Below are 15,400 nucleotides of genomic sequence, written 5' to 3'. Positions count from 1 at the left end.
GGGGGGGGGGGGGGGGGGGGAGCTCCTGTGGCTACAGCCCTGTCACAGCTCCTGATGAAACACCTGGTTGTAATTTTCCCCCAAAAAAATGCAAAGTGAGAGTAGCTACATGTATAAATATTTATTTGTACTAAAAGTGAGGGTTTTGTAGCAGAGTATCAAGTTCAGAATATATTAAATCATGAGATGCATCAGTTGAAGTACAAATTCCAGTCTCATGTCTTTAATAAATACACTATAAAAAAAAATCCTAGTCCACGTATTCTAGTTTAATCAGAGGTAATCAGTACACTATGCTATTTTAAAAGGATAATACAACAGTTGTGTTTTGCTGTAACCATTTGGATTTACTGTAGGTTTGGGGTTTTTTTTAACCATTTGATTATTTTGAGTAGCAACAGCACTGTTCGCTACTTAAAAATTACAAATATCGCAAAAGTAAATGGAAGTATTGCTTCTGTCCTCCAGGTCCCTGCCAGAGGGCCTGAGTGTAAAAGGCACTGGTGCGAGTGGGCTTTCAGCCACTGACACGGGTGGTGGTGCAGCATCTTTGTTGAGGTATAACACAGCTTTGGACTCTCTGCTCCAAATATTCACAAAAATTACAAAAAAATAAACCCGAAAGAGTTGACAAATGAGCAAAGACTTTTTGCAGAAGTGTTCCAAATCGCATACGTACTCTCGGACACTGTACCATGGCCACAGCAAAACAGGTTTTAGCTTGTGATGCAGCTCCCTACCCCAAGGGACGAGTGGAGGTGTGATTGCTGTCACTGAGCACAGAGCCCTTTGTCATCAAAACTGAAGCACAAGAAAGGGGAACGCTCTATTTCCATTCCATTTGAAACACATTCTGACTGGTCCTGGGGTGTCTACTAAGAAAGGACAAGTATACAAAAATCAATTCATGTGGCTGCGTTAACTAACAAGTGCATAGTTGTCTTCCCCTCCCAAAAAAAACCCCTAAACCTCCCACGTGCATGCAGTGGCCAGGGAGGCGGCGCCCCAGCCCAGCCCTTTCCCGCAGGCAGGCGGCTGAGGGGTCCCAGCCAGGCAGGGCATCGCGCTCAAACCACAACCACCCCCCAGACACACACCAGCCCCAGCAGGATGTGCCTGGGGCGAGATGCAGAGGGGGTCAGGTAAAGTTTCGGTGCGGAGTCGCTGCCAAGCCCTGCCAGAGGTCACCACAGGAGCTGGAGCCAGCGGAGGAGCCTCATGCACAGCAGCAAAGTCCGTGTGGGGAAGGGAAGGGAAAAAAAAGAAGGCAGAGTCTGCAGTAACTTTCCACCAGCCACTGGCACTCAGCTGGGCCCCATCACCCCTTGCAGGCTGGGGGTACCCAAGGACTTTTCTGCCATCCCCCCTGGCTGGAGGCAACGTCCCCATCCCACAGATACAAAGTGAAATGAGGTCACCTGGACCCGTGCAGGTCTACAGGTATGGATGAGGGCAAGCACTTGAGCCACCTCTCACCTGGGTTACAGGTGCTGCTGCTCGGACCCACCTCACGCTGTGATTTTGCTTTGTGTTTTGCCTTTAATTCACCCTTTGGATGGGAGGAGCACAGGTAGAGGAAAGAGGGATTCCCATCCTGCATGGTTTGAGGATACACCCAACAGCATCCCGTTTTTGCTTACTGCCCTGAGCGGTCTCCGGGATCTCCCAGGCTTTACGGTGCCTCCCAGGGCAGCTTCCCCTGCCCGTGGGCCCACGGGGCTGTGAGCGCAGGGATGGCCACAGCAGTGACCCCACGGAAAGCTGAACTTGGAACACCAGTAACACTGAGCCCTGGTTTTGTTTTGAGTGGAGAGGTCAAGCAGGAGGAAGCAAGGAAGAACAGTGAGCAATTCTCTCGGCCACAAGGAACTGGTGATGGTCAAGGCTGATAAAAAAAAAAAATCCTTTTAAAAAAAGACGTTAAAAAAATCCCACTGTTTGTTATCAAAAACTGTATAAAGCACAACCTGGAGGGCAGTGACTGGATCCGAGCATCGAGTGCCCGTTTTCCTCTCCCACCCCAGCAGCAGCAGCTGCTCCTCACTTCAGCGGCTGCTTCTGCATCTTCGGGCAGCGCTGGGTGAGGGGTAGCAGAAAGGCACTTCTTCATTTCTGCTCCATGCAGATGACAAGACACGTTTTTATTGTGGTGCCGAGGTCCCAGCTCTGTATGGGGGTGGGTGTGTGGCCCTGGCGGCACCAAAATGACCCAGGTAGGCCCATCTGGAGGCCGTGCTGGGTCTCCCGCAGCCACGCTCAGCTGGGAAGGAAAGGCCCGGCTCCATGGGGACACTCCTGGCAGCTTCGAGGGGAGAAAGATCAGGCTCAAAGTATTTCTGATTAGTAAAAAAACCTCTGACCCAGATAGGAAAACCCTACAGTCAGAGCACTGGAAATGCCAAGTAACTGATCTGTGTCATAGGGAATCAATCAATCATTGCTCACTCTTAATACAAGTATTTCTAGGTAGGACTAGTAGCGTTAATTCTTCTTTTCCAGCGACTGGTAGTATGTGGTTAGGACTTTCCAAGCTTTGGGGGCCATAAAGCCGTCTGGCGGGTTTTCACCTTCACGAGCAAGCTTTCTCATGCGTGTTCCCGAGATGAAGTCAAACTCGTCGTGCCTGTACAAAACAAGAGAGGGGTGAAATCAGCACGACTGGCCCGAGTGGTCCCTAACGCAGCCCTTCTGCTGTGCCAAGCGCATGGCCAGAAACCTCCCAGCACCGGAGGCACCTGTCTGCTGCCTCACACCAGGGTTTAGGATCAGCAGCAACGGGGTTTCTCTTTCAAGAGGAGCTGGAGTTGTACATAACACACTTCTCCAGCTGTGAGAGGCTGTATTTCTACTGCCACATTGTCCACAAACTGCTTCTTATCCTCCGTGGTGGCTACCAAGACGCATCTTTGGTTTTGCATGACCCATCCTTGACCTGATGTCAGCTCTCGGCACCAAAAGCGGGTGCCTTTCGCAGGTTCTTTCCCCATTCCTCTCCTTAAGAGGAACACCAACTGCTTTTCCCTCTCCCCGGCAAGCTGCACAATCGCAAACTGCACACACTGTGTAGGCTGAAGAAACAGCGATGCTGCTGCCTGCGTTACCTTTTTGGGTCGTAAAAATCCATGGCCTTTTTCAGTTTATTGTAAGCAGCCACCCGGAAGGGGATGATTTCCACTGAGGTCAGGCCTGGGGCCATGCTGAGGACCTTTCCTCCCTGTGTGGGCTCGTAGAGGTCCTTCTTGGTCTCGGGGTGAGGCATGCCTGCAGGGTCACGCCCCACGATGTAGAAATTGGCCCCAGCAATCATGCGAGCCCGGCAGTGCCACTGCACCTGTACAGGAGACACAGGGAGCACTGCCTGAGGGCTGAGCACCAGATGAGCTGCCTGCCCTGGGCTGCAGGAGAGACCCTGGTGATCCACACACAGGAAGGCAGGGAGGCAGGAGGGAAGGCAGGAAGGAGATGCATCAGCAGCTGTAGTTTCTCACAGCCATCAGGCTGCCCAGACTCATCTACCACTGCTTGGACCTGATGCAACATCACAGTTCTCCTAAGGACATGTAGTTTAAGGGAAACACTGGGGATGGGAACTGGTCCAGTTCCAATCTGGCAGCAAATGGAGGTAGCGGTTTGCTTTTTGCACATGCAAAGACAGTGCCCACCAGCCCTTGGGCCTGCACAGGCAAAGGCTGCCCATGCATCCCTCTCCATTCTCCTTCAGGGGACGTTCAGCCACCACCACTTTCATCCCACCCATTTAGGGACAGAAGGGAAACCACTGGGAGAAAAATAAGTGTCCCTGCCTGACAGAGAAAAAGATCCGCGAGGTAAAGTCTGTTCTAGCCCCCTTCTCCCCAGCTCTCCACACAGCCCAGGGAGCCAAGCTCTGCCGGGAGACAGCTGCCACAGCGAGCTGCAGTCGAACCATGGAGGCAGCAGCTACCAACTCCCTTCTCCAGGGCTTCACTGAGCTGTGCCGGCAGGCTGGCAGCAGCCCCCCCCCCAGCAGGCAGGCTTCACGCCTCGTCATAGTGAGCAGCTGGGGGCTACGTTACCTCCGTGGGGCCGGCATAGAGCATGGGAGAGGGGAAGATGGCAACAATGGTCGACTTGGGGTCCAGGACTTGCTCCTCCAGCACCGCTGCATGCTGCTTCATGCGCCAATCCAGCGGGACATCGTCATCTTTGGTCCATCCTCCCAGGGGGTGCAGCAGAAGAACAGGGTTTTTGTAACCCCTCTCCAAAAGCTGGCGCCGTGTGTCCTGCATGAGCAGGGCGTGCCCGTTGTGGACGGGGTTGCGCAGCTGAAATGCGAAGACAGCATCTGAAAGGGAAAGATTCAGAGGGTCACAGGCTTGTGCTGACCATCAGACACTGTGGCTTCATTTACACACTACACATTCCAACACAGTTGTAAGATATGTATGTTGTAAGATGTGTGTCCTATTTTCACCTGAGAGAGGCCTTAGACGAGTGTTTCATATGTGTATGGTGCCTCTTCATTACTCTGCCAAGTACATTTTCATTGCACATCCTGCCTCTGGGGCCAATTTCAGTCCTATAAGCTCTTCTACAATGGTTTTTACATGTCACTGGACACCTCTGAGTTCACTGACTTCTTAAGTGACCTGCCACCTCTCCAAGCTCAATGGTACCTTCAGGAAGGCCAACACCCTCTCCCCAAAGTGAAGGCAGGGGTCTGACGCGCACCAGCCTACTGGGCTGAAACCTGGGAGATGACACCTGAGCTGTGCCCCACGCCTGAAGGCCAAGTACGCCAGCGCAGGGCTTTAAATGCCCTGGGTGCAGAAAGAGAGGCTCTGCCCTGCCAGGGAGGACACGAGCAGAACGCTCAGCGCTTCTCAGCCCTGTGCTCGGAGAGGCCCACTGAGGGTGCAGCCCATCACAAGCAGACCCTGCACCACTTTTTGTGCTATGCCCTGCATCCCTCTTACTTATCATCCCACCCAAACAGTCCCATTTTGGGAGCATAGAGAAGCAATTTGGCAAGTGCTGTGAGCTTGAGGACGAGTAATCCCAGATCACACAAACCTCCCGGTGCCAGGTAAGGCAAGAAGAGCCATACCACCAGTGCTACCCAGGGCACTCACCAGCGTTCATTTCTCTGAACTTCTGCTTGAGAGCAAGCGGTGTCAGGCGGTACTGGTCCAGCCCATCATTCCATTTGATCCTCTCCAGCACAAGGAGGTCTCCACCAAGCAGCCAGTCTCCGCTCTCCATCACCATCTGTGAATTACGCACGCATGCATTATGGAGGGGACGGCAGAATATCTCCTTTTCCCTTTCCCAGTCTCCTTTGAAAAGTGTTAGACTGGACTCTGCTTGTAGGGTGAGCTTTCCTTCTCATTCAGCACTTTGTAGGCAGAAAACATTCTTACAGGGACCATGTGAACTGAACATGAGCAGTGCAGCCCCGTAGTGAGGCATGAGCCAACTGTGTCCCTCCTCTCTGGCAGCCAGGGGTCTACAAGTTCTGGCACAAGACCCCCCCTCCACCTCACTCTTTGCTCCTTCCTCCTGGGAATATGCAGGAAGAATAAGCCTGTGGCAAGGCGAGCAACGCTGCTGAGTAATTAAAAGAAGGTACAGAAGAATTAGCACAGCTTTAGCCTTTTTAAGCAGATGGCTCAAGTCACTCAGTGTAACCTGGAGCTCTCCCTTTCTAAGGGATGATGTTCTTTGTATTGCCAGAGAGTTAAGTGTGAGGAGATAAGCTGTAAAAATATAACACCCTTGTTGGCTGCCTGTACAGAACAGTGGAATTGAGGAATGAAACACAGCTAGAAGGAGCACAAGTCAGCAATCTGCAGCATTAGCATTTGGGAGCACCACTGAGATCAATACACCCCAAGCGCAGGAAAACTTTGGGGGCTGAGTCGGTGTTCATGTTGGCACACCAGTGAAGGCAGGTGAATGAAAGGAGCAGCTCCTCGGCCGCACGCTCATTCTCCCCTTCACCTGGTGCTTGTTATCTGCTGCTTTTGTTAAGCAGCAAGTGCAGCATTAACTCGTGAGCCTAAAAATACTGTCCTGCCCGCTTGGGACAAAACAGTGTTTGGTGAGCAGATAGGACACTCGTGGCCCTCCAAAGCTTGGAGAGGTTCAGTTCTCCAGCCCCTGCCTGCATTTCCCACCCCGGCCAGGCGTCCCAGAGCAGCAGGGGACAAACCCACCTTGACGTGGGGGTGCTTCGCGCAGGTGGTGCCCCAGACACGGGCGCAGCGCTCCTCCTTCCGGTGCTCGAAGTACTCGGGGCTCCTGAGGACGGCCACCCTGCGCCCCGCGTAGCTGAGCGCCAGCGCCTCGCAGCCCTCCAGGCGCTGCTTGTCCTCCGTGGAGATGGGCAGCACGATCGGGATGCTCAGGTTGACTACGCCGTCTGGCAAGAGAGGGGGGGGGGATCTGAACATCCTCCAGCCTCGGGCACTTGTCTTGGGAGTTTCAGAGGCACACGTTCTCTCTTTGGAAAGTCAAATTTTCCAGGACTAGCTCAGGGACTCATCATCAGGTGTGTAAATTTACTCACTGCCCCATTTTTTTCTGCACTGTTAATACACAGCCATGTTAGTGGAATAAAAAAGCTCCTTATCTTTGGGTCAGAGATGTCTCAAAGACACCTGGAGCATTTCATTACTTACTGTACTCTATCTCCCTGGAAAGAGTGGTGGTTCTCCAGTTAGCTTGTTGTGAAGTCTCTTTGAAAAATTTAAACATTCAACCCTGGATATAACCTCTGGCGAGAGAACAACCTCTATTAAGATGGCTCCAGCCTGCTGTTCCCTGGGGCATCTCATTCCCTGCACATCTCTTGAGCTGCCTCTTCCAACAGGGAAAACACACGCTCTGCTTTGTTCCTCTGCTTTTTTTCTGGATACTCCTTCTCCTTTATATCTCTGCAAAGCCCATTTTTAATCTGTTTTCTGTGTATATACAGTGAGTCTGCATTTGCACATGTAGTTTCTAATTTCAGTGTTGTCCCTCAATACCATGTTGGCTTTTTTCCCCACTCCCCCAATTTCCTAGCTGTCCACTAAGGTCCTACCATTTCTCCTTGGATATCCCAGTATTAATACAGAAGAATCAGTCAGTCACATGGGTTTCTATTCACAAACAAAAATAAACAAATCACTGATTCAATTTGTCCTGATCTGACTGAAATCATTTTGGACCTTTGAGAGTCTTAATTTGAGGATTTTGACTATGATATAGATATTTTAAAAAATCTTTATTAAAGTGTTTGCATTTACTTTTAATTCATGACCAGGTATCATTCATCTGCCAGAGAGCAATTTTCAAGCACCTTCATGAATAATCATAACTATAGTCACATGGGATCCAATCAATATCAACTTCATACATTTAAATTATATTAACCAGTGATCAGTCAATAAAGTCAGCATGGAAAAAGCTGAATTCCAAAACTAACAAATGATGCTGAAGCTGAGGATCATCATGTTCCATTTCTAAATGCAAGAGGCAGACTTTAAAAAAAAAAATTAAAAATCACTCCAGCAAAGGTAATTACAAAATTACATGACTGGGATTTTTGTGAAGATTGGTCGTTAGGACACGGGGTGTGCCATGACACGTTGCAGCCAGCTGAATCATAAACTGGCTATGCTTGCAACTAGCCTTAATAATTTTCTATTTTTTTTTAAATCTCAGAAAATTATAGCAAAAAAAATCTAAATTGAAGTAATTTCCATACAACCTAAGAACAGTTGTATACATACCAGCTACAGAGCGATTCCTTCCTGGGAGAATACAAACACAATTAAGATAATTAACACTCACGGGCACCAGTTACAGCAGCCGTTTCAAGAACCAGCACCGCTCGTGTAAAACCTCCGGCAAGCACGGCTGAGCCACAGGCAGGGCTCCTGCTGGCCCGGCCAGGCTCCTTGGCGGTGCTGCCCCAGCCCCTGCGGCGCTCGCCCGTCCCACACAGGCCGTGCTGCCCGGCACTGCTGCTTCACCAAGTGGATAAGAGCTGGAGGCTCTGCGGCGCTCGTGCTGCGCTATGACGTGCAGATCCATCTTTCTTCCTGGTGGCCATCGTGCCCCTACCCCAAGGTGGCCATCGTGCCCCTACCTCATCCACCCAACTGCTGGTGGTACCACCCTGGGATTTACCGCTCGACGTCCAAGCGAGAGGAGCGCTGGCTTGCACAAGTCCACCACAACACTTGCAGCCTTTCGGGGCACAGCTGGAGTTGTCAAAAACCTGCACCCCAGAGCAAAAGGGCTGGACCAATGACTCTGGAAAGACCAGCCTCAAACCTCTCTTTGGCAACGCTGCACCCCAGCCTCGGCACTGTGAGATGGAAACCTCCATGTTTCCTAAAGCTTGCCCAAGCAAAGCAGGAAGATTCTCCTTCCGGCCCAGATGTCACCCTGCAGCCTGACCACACAGATGTTGAGTTTGGAGACCTCCGTGGGGACAATGTCTACCAGGGACAGATGTCAATGCCCTCTACTACAAAGACCCTGCTCTGGAGAGTTCATCCCCCTGCAAAAGCTGGTGTTCTGGGCTTTGTCTCTGACCCTGTGGAGCAATACAAATCCTGAACATATGGCCAAGGCTGGCGGAGAAGGTGTGCTCAGTGACACTGACACATTGGCAGAGGGGCACCCCAAAAACAGATGTGTTCTGAGACGAGCTTCTGGCACAAAGTGCGGAGCTCTGGAGCAACGTGGTCATTACAGGGCACCTCTGCGACCTCATCAGGCACAGCAGGTAGCTCAGAGACCACAGATCGGGGTCTGGTAACAAGGACACGTGCTTTTGAACACTTCTTTGCACACTGAGAGGGAGGTAAAAGGCTACAACATGTCCAAAAGCAGAAGCCCCTACACAGACTCCACTACAGTCCAAAGTGAGCAGCTCTGAGCTTTGCATCTGCTTCACGGTGCCCAAATCCTAACAACAGCAGCAAGTCATTGCCCCAAACAGCCTCTAGAAGGAGGGCAAGACCAGAAGAGACTCACTCACCAAGATCCCAAATCCCTGAGGCCAGAGATCACTGTCAGGTCTACAAAACCCAAAGTGAGCACCCTGTGCGCATGTGAAGTCACAGCGACAGCAACTACAGCTGAGAAATGGGAGAGAAATATCTACTGCCCCGCTCTCAGCTGTAGATGATCACTGCCTGGATACTGTTTGCCTTTTCCAGGGATGAAGCACCTCTAACATGTTGCTAATGAATAAATAAATCTGATTTATTTCAAGTTACAGTGAATGACAAACAGGAAAGCAGGGGAAAAAAAATAATTAAATCAGGCTCTGCTCCTGCTTCCAGGGAACAGCTGCCTTCTCCTCCCACCTCAAATTCAGCCTGGCAGCTTCCTTGCTTACTTGGCTTTGGGTTTGCATCTTTATTTACCCTGGTATAACCAAGCATGAAAAGAGCTGCACAATGGCTCCCGAAATGTTTGATCAGCACCATGTGAGATGTCAAAGCTGTGAGCCAGGGTCCTGTCCACCACATGGTGAACTCTGTCAGTACCCTTCAGTACCCTTTGGTGCATTTCAGAGCCCAGCTCCCTGGCCCCCGCGGTCCTTCACGAGCCCCCGCGTTTAACACACGAGAGGAGAGGAGGATGAGAGCACGGCTGGGCTCAGCTGCCTGCCGAGGCTGGGCGGGGTGAGCACCCTGTCCCGCAGCAGCGTGCCAGCCAGCGTCAGCACAGAGCGTGGGGGTTCGTACCATTGAGCAGGGTGCCAAAATGGATCACTTGCAAGTACTCTGCCTCGCGCATGAAGCCGGTCAGCGGAGTGGCCCAGCCTTCGCTCAACACCTGCACCCACTGCAGATCCAGCTGCAAAACAAACCCAAAGGGCACTCCTGTCACCAGGTTACGCTCAGAGGTTGCTTTTCCTTCCCTTCTGCTGCAACAGCACTCTCACTTGTCTGGCTTCAAATACAGGACATTCATAAAGGGGGAGAAAGCCACAGAGGGGTTGGTTTGGGTTTTTTTTTAAGCCAGACTCAGGTACTTTGATAGCACAACTGCTTGTGGGGCTGTACTAACACAGCAAAGGAGACTCACGGCCCCGGCTGGCTGCAGCACAGGGAGGAGACACAGCAGAAAATGGCTGAGTATCAGGACCACACTCCAGCTCACCATAAACCACAGCCACAGAAGGACACAGCCACCAGAGGAACAGAGCCCCCTCTAGCAGCATCCCAGTCAATTCTTCTGCCCTTCCAACAGCTCAGTAACGAGCGACTCCCAGCACAGCACCCACACACAACCATACCTTAGTGATCTCCACGGATGGCAGCATCTCCGCTTCAGCTCGGACACTATCAAGTTTGTTTTCAGGCACAAACAGCTCCAGAACATCCTTAATTGAGCCATGGGGCACGATGTTCTGAAAGAGAGAGAGACAGCAATTGTAGTCACACACTGGTTTTTAATTGCACACCGGTGGCAACGGCATAAAAACAACCTACTTGTGTTTGGAGGAGCTCCACAACCTGCTGAATACATTCAGACACCGACGCAACATTCGTTTTCAAGACTAGTTCAGGAGATTCAGGCTTCTCATACTTTGAGTCAATCCCTGTGAATCCTACGGACAATTAAATCCAAACTAAATTTATTTAATGTAACACTCAGTGCCCTAGAGCCAACAAAGCTGTACAAACAACCAGCGAGCATTCAACCATACTGGGTACTACAAGTGACACTTATGACAGCAAAATTAGGGAAATGGGATACTCTTGTGCTGACAAAGAGCCTTTAGCAGCCCACCTCTATATGCAGAGCTGCAACAAGAAGCTATCCAATGCTTTGGAAAATAAAAGGCAAAATATGAGCTCGCTCTTCCATACCTTTGATCTCTCCAGCTCTTGCCTTTTTGTACAGGCCCTTCACATCTCTGCTTTCACAAATATTTAGAGGAGCATCTACAAAGATTTCAAAGAAAGGAAGCCCAGCTGCCTCATGAATTTTCCGTGCATTCTGACGATCCTGTTAGAAAAAAGACAGAAAAATCGGGTCTGAATCGCAGCAAGCGCCTCCCTACTACATGACATGCCCTGGAATTTGACACAGGTACATTCATCTCTGGTATAGATTTATTAAATTTAAATTTATTAAATTAAATTTATATGCTTGTCATAATTCTAATAAGGGATTTTCATCTCCCTTTCCCCCTTTTCTTTAAAGACACTTCTAAAAAATAACCCCAAGTAACTACAGCTTTGATCCATTTTCAGCTTTTCCCATCTGAAACATCAATATCTCTCCGTTAAGCAGGACAGCAGAACTTTAGAATGTGAATAATTATCTGCCCTGTGTCAAGAAAAGGAACTGCTTGCATCAGCTTGATAACAGCAGCTACTTGTATTGTCAGGAAGCATAAAAACCCAATCATGTGATAGCACTATGACAGGCTACTGTTTCTATGCCTCTTGTCTGCCTCCTAAAAAGTTAATAGTAGGGGCTTCTGTAAGGAGGTTTTAAACTTCTCTTAGCTTTTAATCAATTCATAATATTGAATATATTCCAAGAGGTCATGTCAAACTGCCCTTCAGAAATCTGTACTGATTATGTGTAGTTCTTTGTATCAGTGGTGTTTTACAAAAGAATAGAAAAGTTAAAAGGAGCATCTGATGGCATATATAGGAAGTCCTCTGTGTAAATCTCTCTTCCCTAAGAACAATCCCGAGATTAAGGCTGCCCAGAAAAGAACAGAATATGACACAGGCAGTTTACCTTTGTGAAAGGAGAAATGAAACTAGTTATGCAGACAAGCCCAGCATCAGCAAATAGCCTGGCCACCTCTGCGATGCGGCGGATGTTCTCCTCGCGGTCCCCAGCCGAGAAACCCAGGTTTTTATTCAAGCCATGACGAACATTATCACCATCCAGGGAATAGCAAGGGATGCCATGAGAGACCAAGTACTCTTCCAGAGCAAAGCCAATGGTTGTCTTGCCAGCTCCAGAAAGGCCTGGTTGGAGACAGAAAAGCAAGGTTCCGGTTTGAGGTCCAAAGAGTGAAAATGACAGTGTAATGCAATACCTGCTGGGACACTGGCAATGAACTCCTTCTTTCTGAAGCTGCTTTAAGGAAGGAATGAGGTAGGGAAGTTGGATTTATCTTTTTAGCACACAGTTACCAGTGTAGAACCCTGGCCAACCCTTCTCATTGAAGAGGTGGCTTTAATGCCATGAGAAAAGCTGCTACATCCCAACATCTGAAGGTATTCAACCCAGCAGTATTGCAAAAGCACCTCTTGCTGGGCCATGGTGGGACAAGTAGGTACCAGTAAATAAAGGAAGCTTGAAAAGATGCTGCTACTTTGTAAGCCTCTCAGCATCTTCCTCCTTGTCATCCTGTTCCCCCTCTGAACAGCCAACTGCTCTCCCAGACTGAAGCCAAGGAGAGGTTCTTGCTGCAACCATGCGGTGTGGGATAGGCTTCAGCAGCAGCAACTGTCCCTCTGTATCCACAAATACCTCCTTCTACAGAAGCAGCACCCACAGATCCATGTGAGCGGGAGCAGGATGGTTCTGTAGACAAGCAGCACATCTTCAGCTGCCCACATCTCCCAGAGTCATCAGCCAGAAAGACAACAATCCAAAATGAGGTGGCTGCTTCCTGACCCAGCTCCAGCCACTTTCACAAAAAGCACTTTCTACTGGCTGTGTCAGGAAGCAGCCAGTGTGCCTGGAACACCAAACTCCTCCTTTGACTTGGGTAGGGATCTACGTGTTGAAAACAGCTTGAGATGGAAGAGGACTTTGACTTAGGAGAGATAACACCTCCAAACACCACACCTGTCTCAGGAAACAGCCTTGGAGAATCTCCCATGGAGATGGCATCATCTGCTCACCTGTTTTTATACCCTAGGCATGACACCTACTATTGACCACTCATGGAGACAAGACCCTGGGCAAGGTGACTTTTGGTCTGATGCAGAACAGACATGGTCATGCTGGAGAGGAAACCTGGCTGGGCAGAGAGGAATCCTGCTGGTTGTGCCTTTGTTTTTTGTAGTGCAACAGACTAAGTGAAAGCTCTCCTGAGCTGGCAATGTAGCGCACTCAAATGTCCTTCCATTTCATCCATCTATTCTCTGCAATGAAATGTCCTGCTGTATAGCCTCTTAAAATTACATTGATAGAAAGTTAGGAGACCACTGTTTATTTTAAAGAATAATCATCAGCCAGAGAAGCTCAAACCTTTCAGACACAAGATTTCTGAGTGATATTCGAAAAAGAAGGAAATTGCCTTGGATAGGGTTTTTTTGCCTTCAGAAATTATATCAAAGCAGATCAGGCATTGGGTTTCTTTCCGAAATTGAAGAGGAGAACAGAACAGAAATGTGTTTCATTCCAACATCTAGCACATAAACTGATATGAAGGCAAATCAGAATGCCTTTACAAACTCTTCCAAGTATATCTTTCAACACCATCCAGCAGTCAAAGAAAATACCAATATTTAACAAGCAAAGAAACAACTGGACAAGCAGCAAGAGTTGTGTAAATATTAGTGGCACAAAAGAGATGCGATTGTAATTTCTAGCAGCCCCTAATCTCCAAACAATGAGTTTATCTTTCAAAGCAGAAGAGAAGGGCAACACATCTGAAGGCATGCGAAATGAGAAGGAACATAAGAAACCTGCAACAACTATGCACGGAATAGCTTCCAGTGTGCCTTGCTCTCTGGGAGTATTTATTCTTCAGACAAGACGACTGACGTTGTGCTGCTTATAAGGTCACTTTAAACACAGTAAACCAGTAAACCTAGGTGTCCCAATAAACTTCCCACCGGCCCAGGATGAAAACATCCGCATGCTGTTTAGAACAACCCTGGGCACGTTTCACTGCTAAGGACTGGCTGGATTGAAGCCTAGGCTTCTCTCAGCCACACACTTGGGAACAACAAGTGCGACCCTTAGGGCTTCTGACATGTTCAAAGGAGCCTGATAACAGCTGTGAGATTCATAAAAACATTAGTTATGGGCAGTAGCTGCCAGGGAGAACGTCTTGCTGTGCCAGCACCGTGTGTCAGTGTTTCCCAAGTGTAAATGTTTTGCAATTCCCAGGAAAAGGAATGCTGAAATTTCTTGCGGATCCCAAATCCCCACCCCTGAGCCATACTCATGTATGCAAGCAGCTTGCACACATGAAGCCACACTTTCACGCCCAGACAAAAATACCTGTTAGCCAAACCGTGCAGCCTCGAAATCCACCCCTGGTACCGACGACTTGTCCTCTCTTACTCCTGCTGACGTGATGGGCTTGGTAAACCACATTGGTCGATTCCTGTCAAAAACAAAGCAAAACAAAACACTTCGGTTACCTCATTGCTTTCTGTACAAAAGAAGATCTCAGCTGGGACTAATATAAGGTAGAGAAACACAAATTTATTTAAAAATCTGCATGAGCCATTGCAGCAAACTTTGGCAATTTGGTATTTTGATGTAAGTTGGATTTCTGTGTGAACAGCACAGACTCATTTTTTGAAGAGAGTATTTTCCTCCATTCAGAGTGCTTCTGGTGGCAATGCCTTGGTATCCGTCACAGCCAGTAGCAGCAGAAGGTGACTTGCTTTGCTGCAGGAGCGCTGCCAGGTGACTGATACACCTGCAGGCAGACAGGGGAGGACCCAGAGTCCACGCCGAGACACAGAAAGCACACTCCCTGCCCCTTCAGCAGTTTAAAATACAGGCCGACTCATTTTAATTACACTTGCAAAAACAAAAGCAACTTAAGGTGCTAATTTACTTGCCATGTTGAATGGAACACAGCTGCTAATAATTGTATCTGGGGCAATAAAGAGTGACGTAGCAGGGCTGAGCTGAGCAAGCGCGGGACCCAGCTGAGGAAGATGGTGGGATGGGAGACAGAGAAAACTACACCTAGTATGTATCCATGTGCTTCCCAGTGCAAACAAGGGACCGGGACAGTGCTGAGCCAGAGGCCTGAATTTTGGTGCTTCTCATCGTCAACCTGCTGCGGGCAGATCAGCCTCAGCCCCTCTGCTGGGTTGCAGGCTAAACAGCCTGTGCCATTCAATGGTACTTCCACAAAGACTTCTCACACATAAATATCTACAAGACTTTATTAATCGCAATGATTATGTTTCCAATCCAGGCAGACAAAAGAAAAGTCTCCAGAGGGAGGGAGGATGTAAATTTTTTCACTCCAACTGGATTCTTCACAACTGTAGGTTTATCCGTTTCCTATCGTCAGTACAAGAGTGGGTCTGGGCTTTGCATGATTTACATCGCACTACATAAATATTTCTACATTTGAAGTCACAGCTGGGAAATGATCATCTTTCACGTGTCCAAGAAAAAAATTTTGACAAGAAAAAAAGAGAAAGAGGAATGGAAGAGACAGTAAAATAAAAGGTCACTT

General features: G+C 48.9%; 1 protein-coding gene across 1 annotated transcript in view; it reads right to left on the bottom strand.

Annotated features, from left to right (window-relative positions):
- Nucleotides 1-106: 106 nt before the first annotated feature.
- Nucleotides 107-15,400, bottom strand: part of PAPSS2 (3'-phosphoadenosine 5'-phosphosulfate synthase 2) — a 48,985-nt gene continuing 33,691 nt past the window's right edge. The window contains exons 3-13 of the mRNA XM_026851771.1: nucleotides 14,197-14,302; nucleotides 11,746-11,981; nucleotides 10,860-10,998; nucleotides 10,479-10,597; nucleotides 10,283-10,396; nucleotides 9,729-9,840; nucleotides 6,195-6,400; nucleotides 5,112-5,247; nucleotides 4,056-4,324; nucleotides 3,102-3,331; nucleotides 107-2,623 (exon numbers count right to left, since the gene is read on the bottom strand). Of these exons, the coding sequence (XP_026707572.1) occupies nucleotides 2,482-2,623; nucleotides 3,102-3,331; nucleotides 4,056-4,324; nucleotides 5,112-5,247; nucleotides 6,195-6,400; nucleotides 9,729-9,840; nucleotides 10,283-10,396; nucleotides 10,479-10,597; nucleotides 10,860-10,998; nucleotides 11,746-11,981; nucleotides 14,197-14,302 (1,809 nt within the window). The 3' untranslated portion in view covers nucleotides 107-2,481. The remainder of the gene's footprint in view (nucleotides 2,624-3,101; nucleotides 3,332-4,055; nucleotides 4,325-5,111; nucleotides 5,248-6,194; nucleotides 6,401-9,728; nucleotides 9,841-10,282; nucleotides 10,397-10,478; nucleotides 10,598-10,859; nucleotides 10,999-11,745; nucleotides 11,982-14,196; nucleotides 14,303-15,400) is intronic.

Source organism: Athene cunicularia (assembly GCF_003259725.1).
Source record: "Athene cunicularia isolate RWA chromosome 6 unlocalized genomic scaffold, athCun1 chr6_part2, whole genome shotgun sequence".
Lineage (NCBI taxonomy): Eukaryota > Metazoa > Chordata > Aves > Strigiformes > Strigidae > Athene > Athene cunicularia.
Note: the sequence above shows the minus strand (reverse complement) of the source record. Positions and strands in the feature narration are given on the sequence as shown.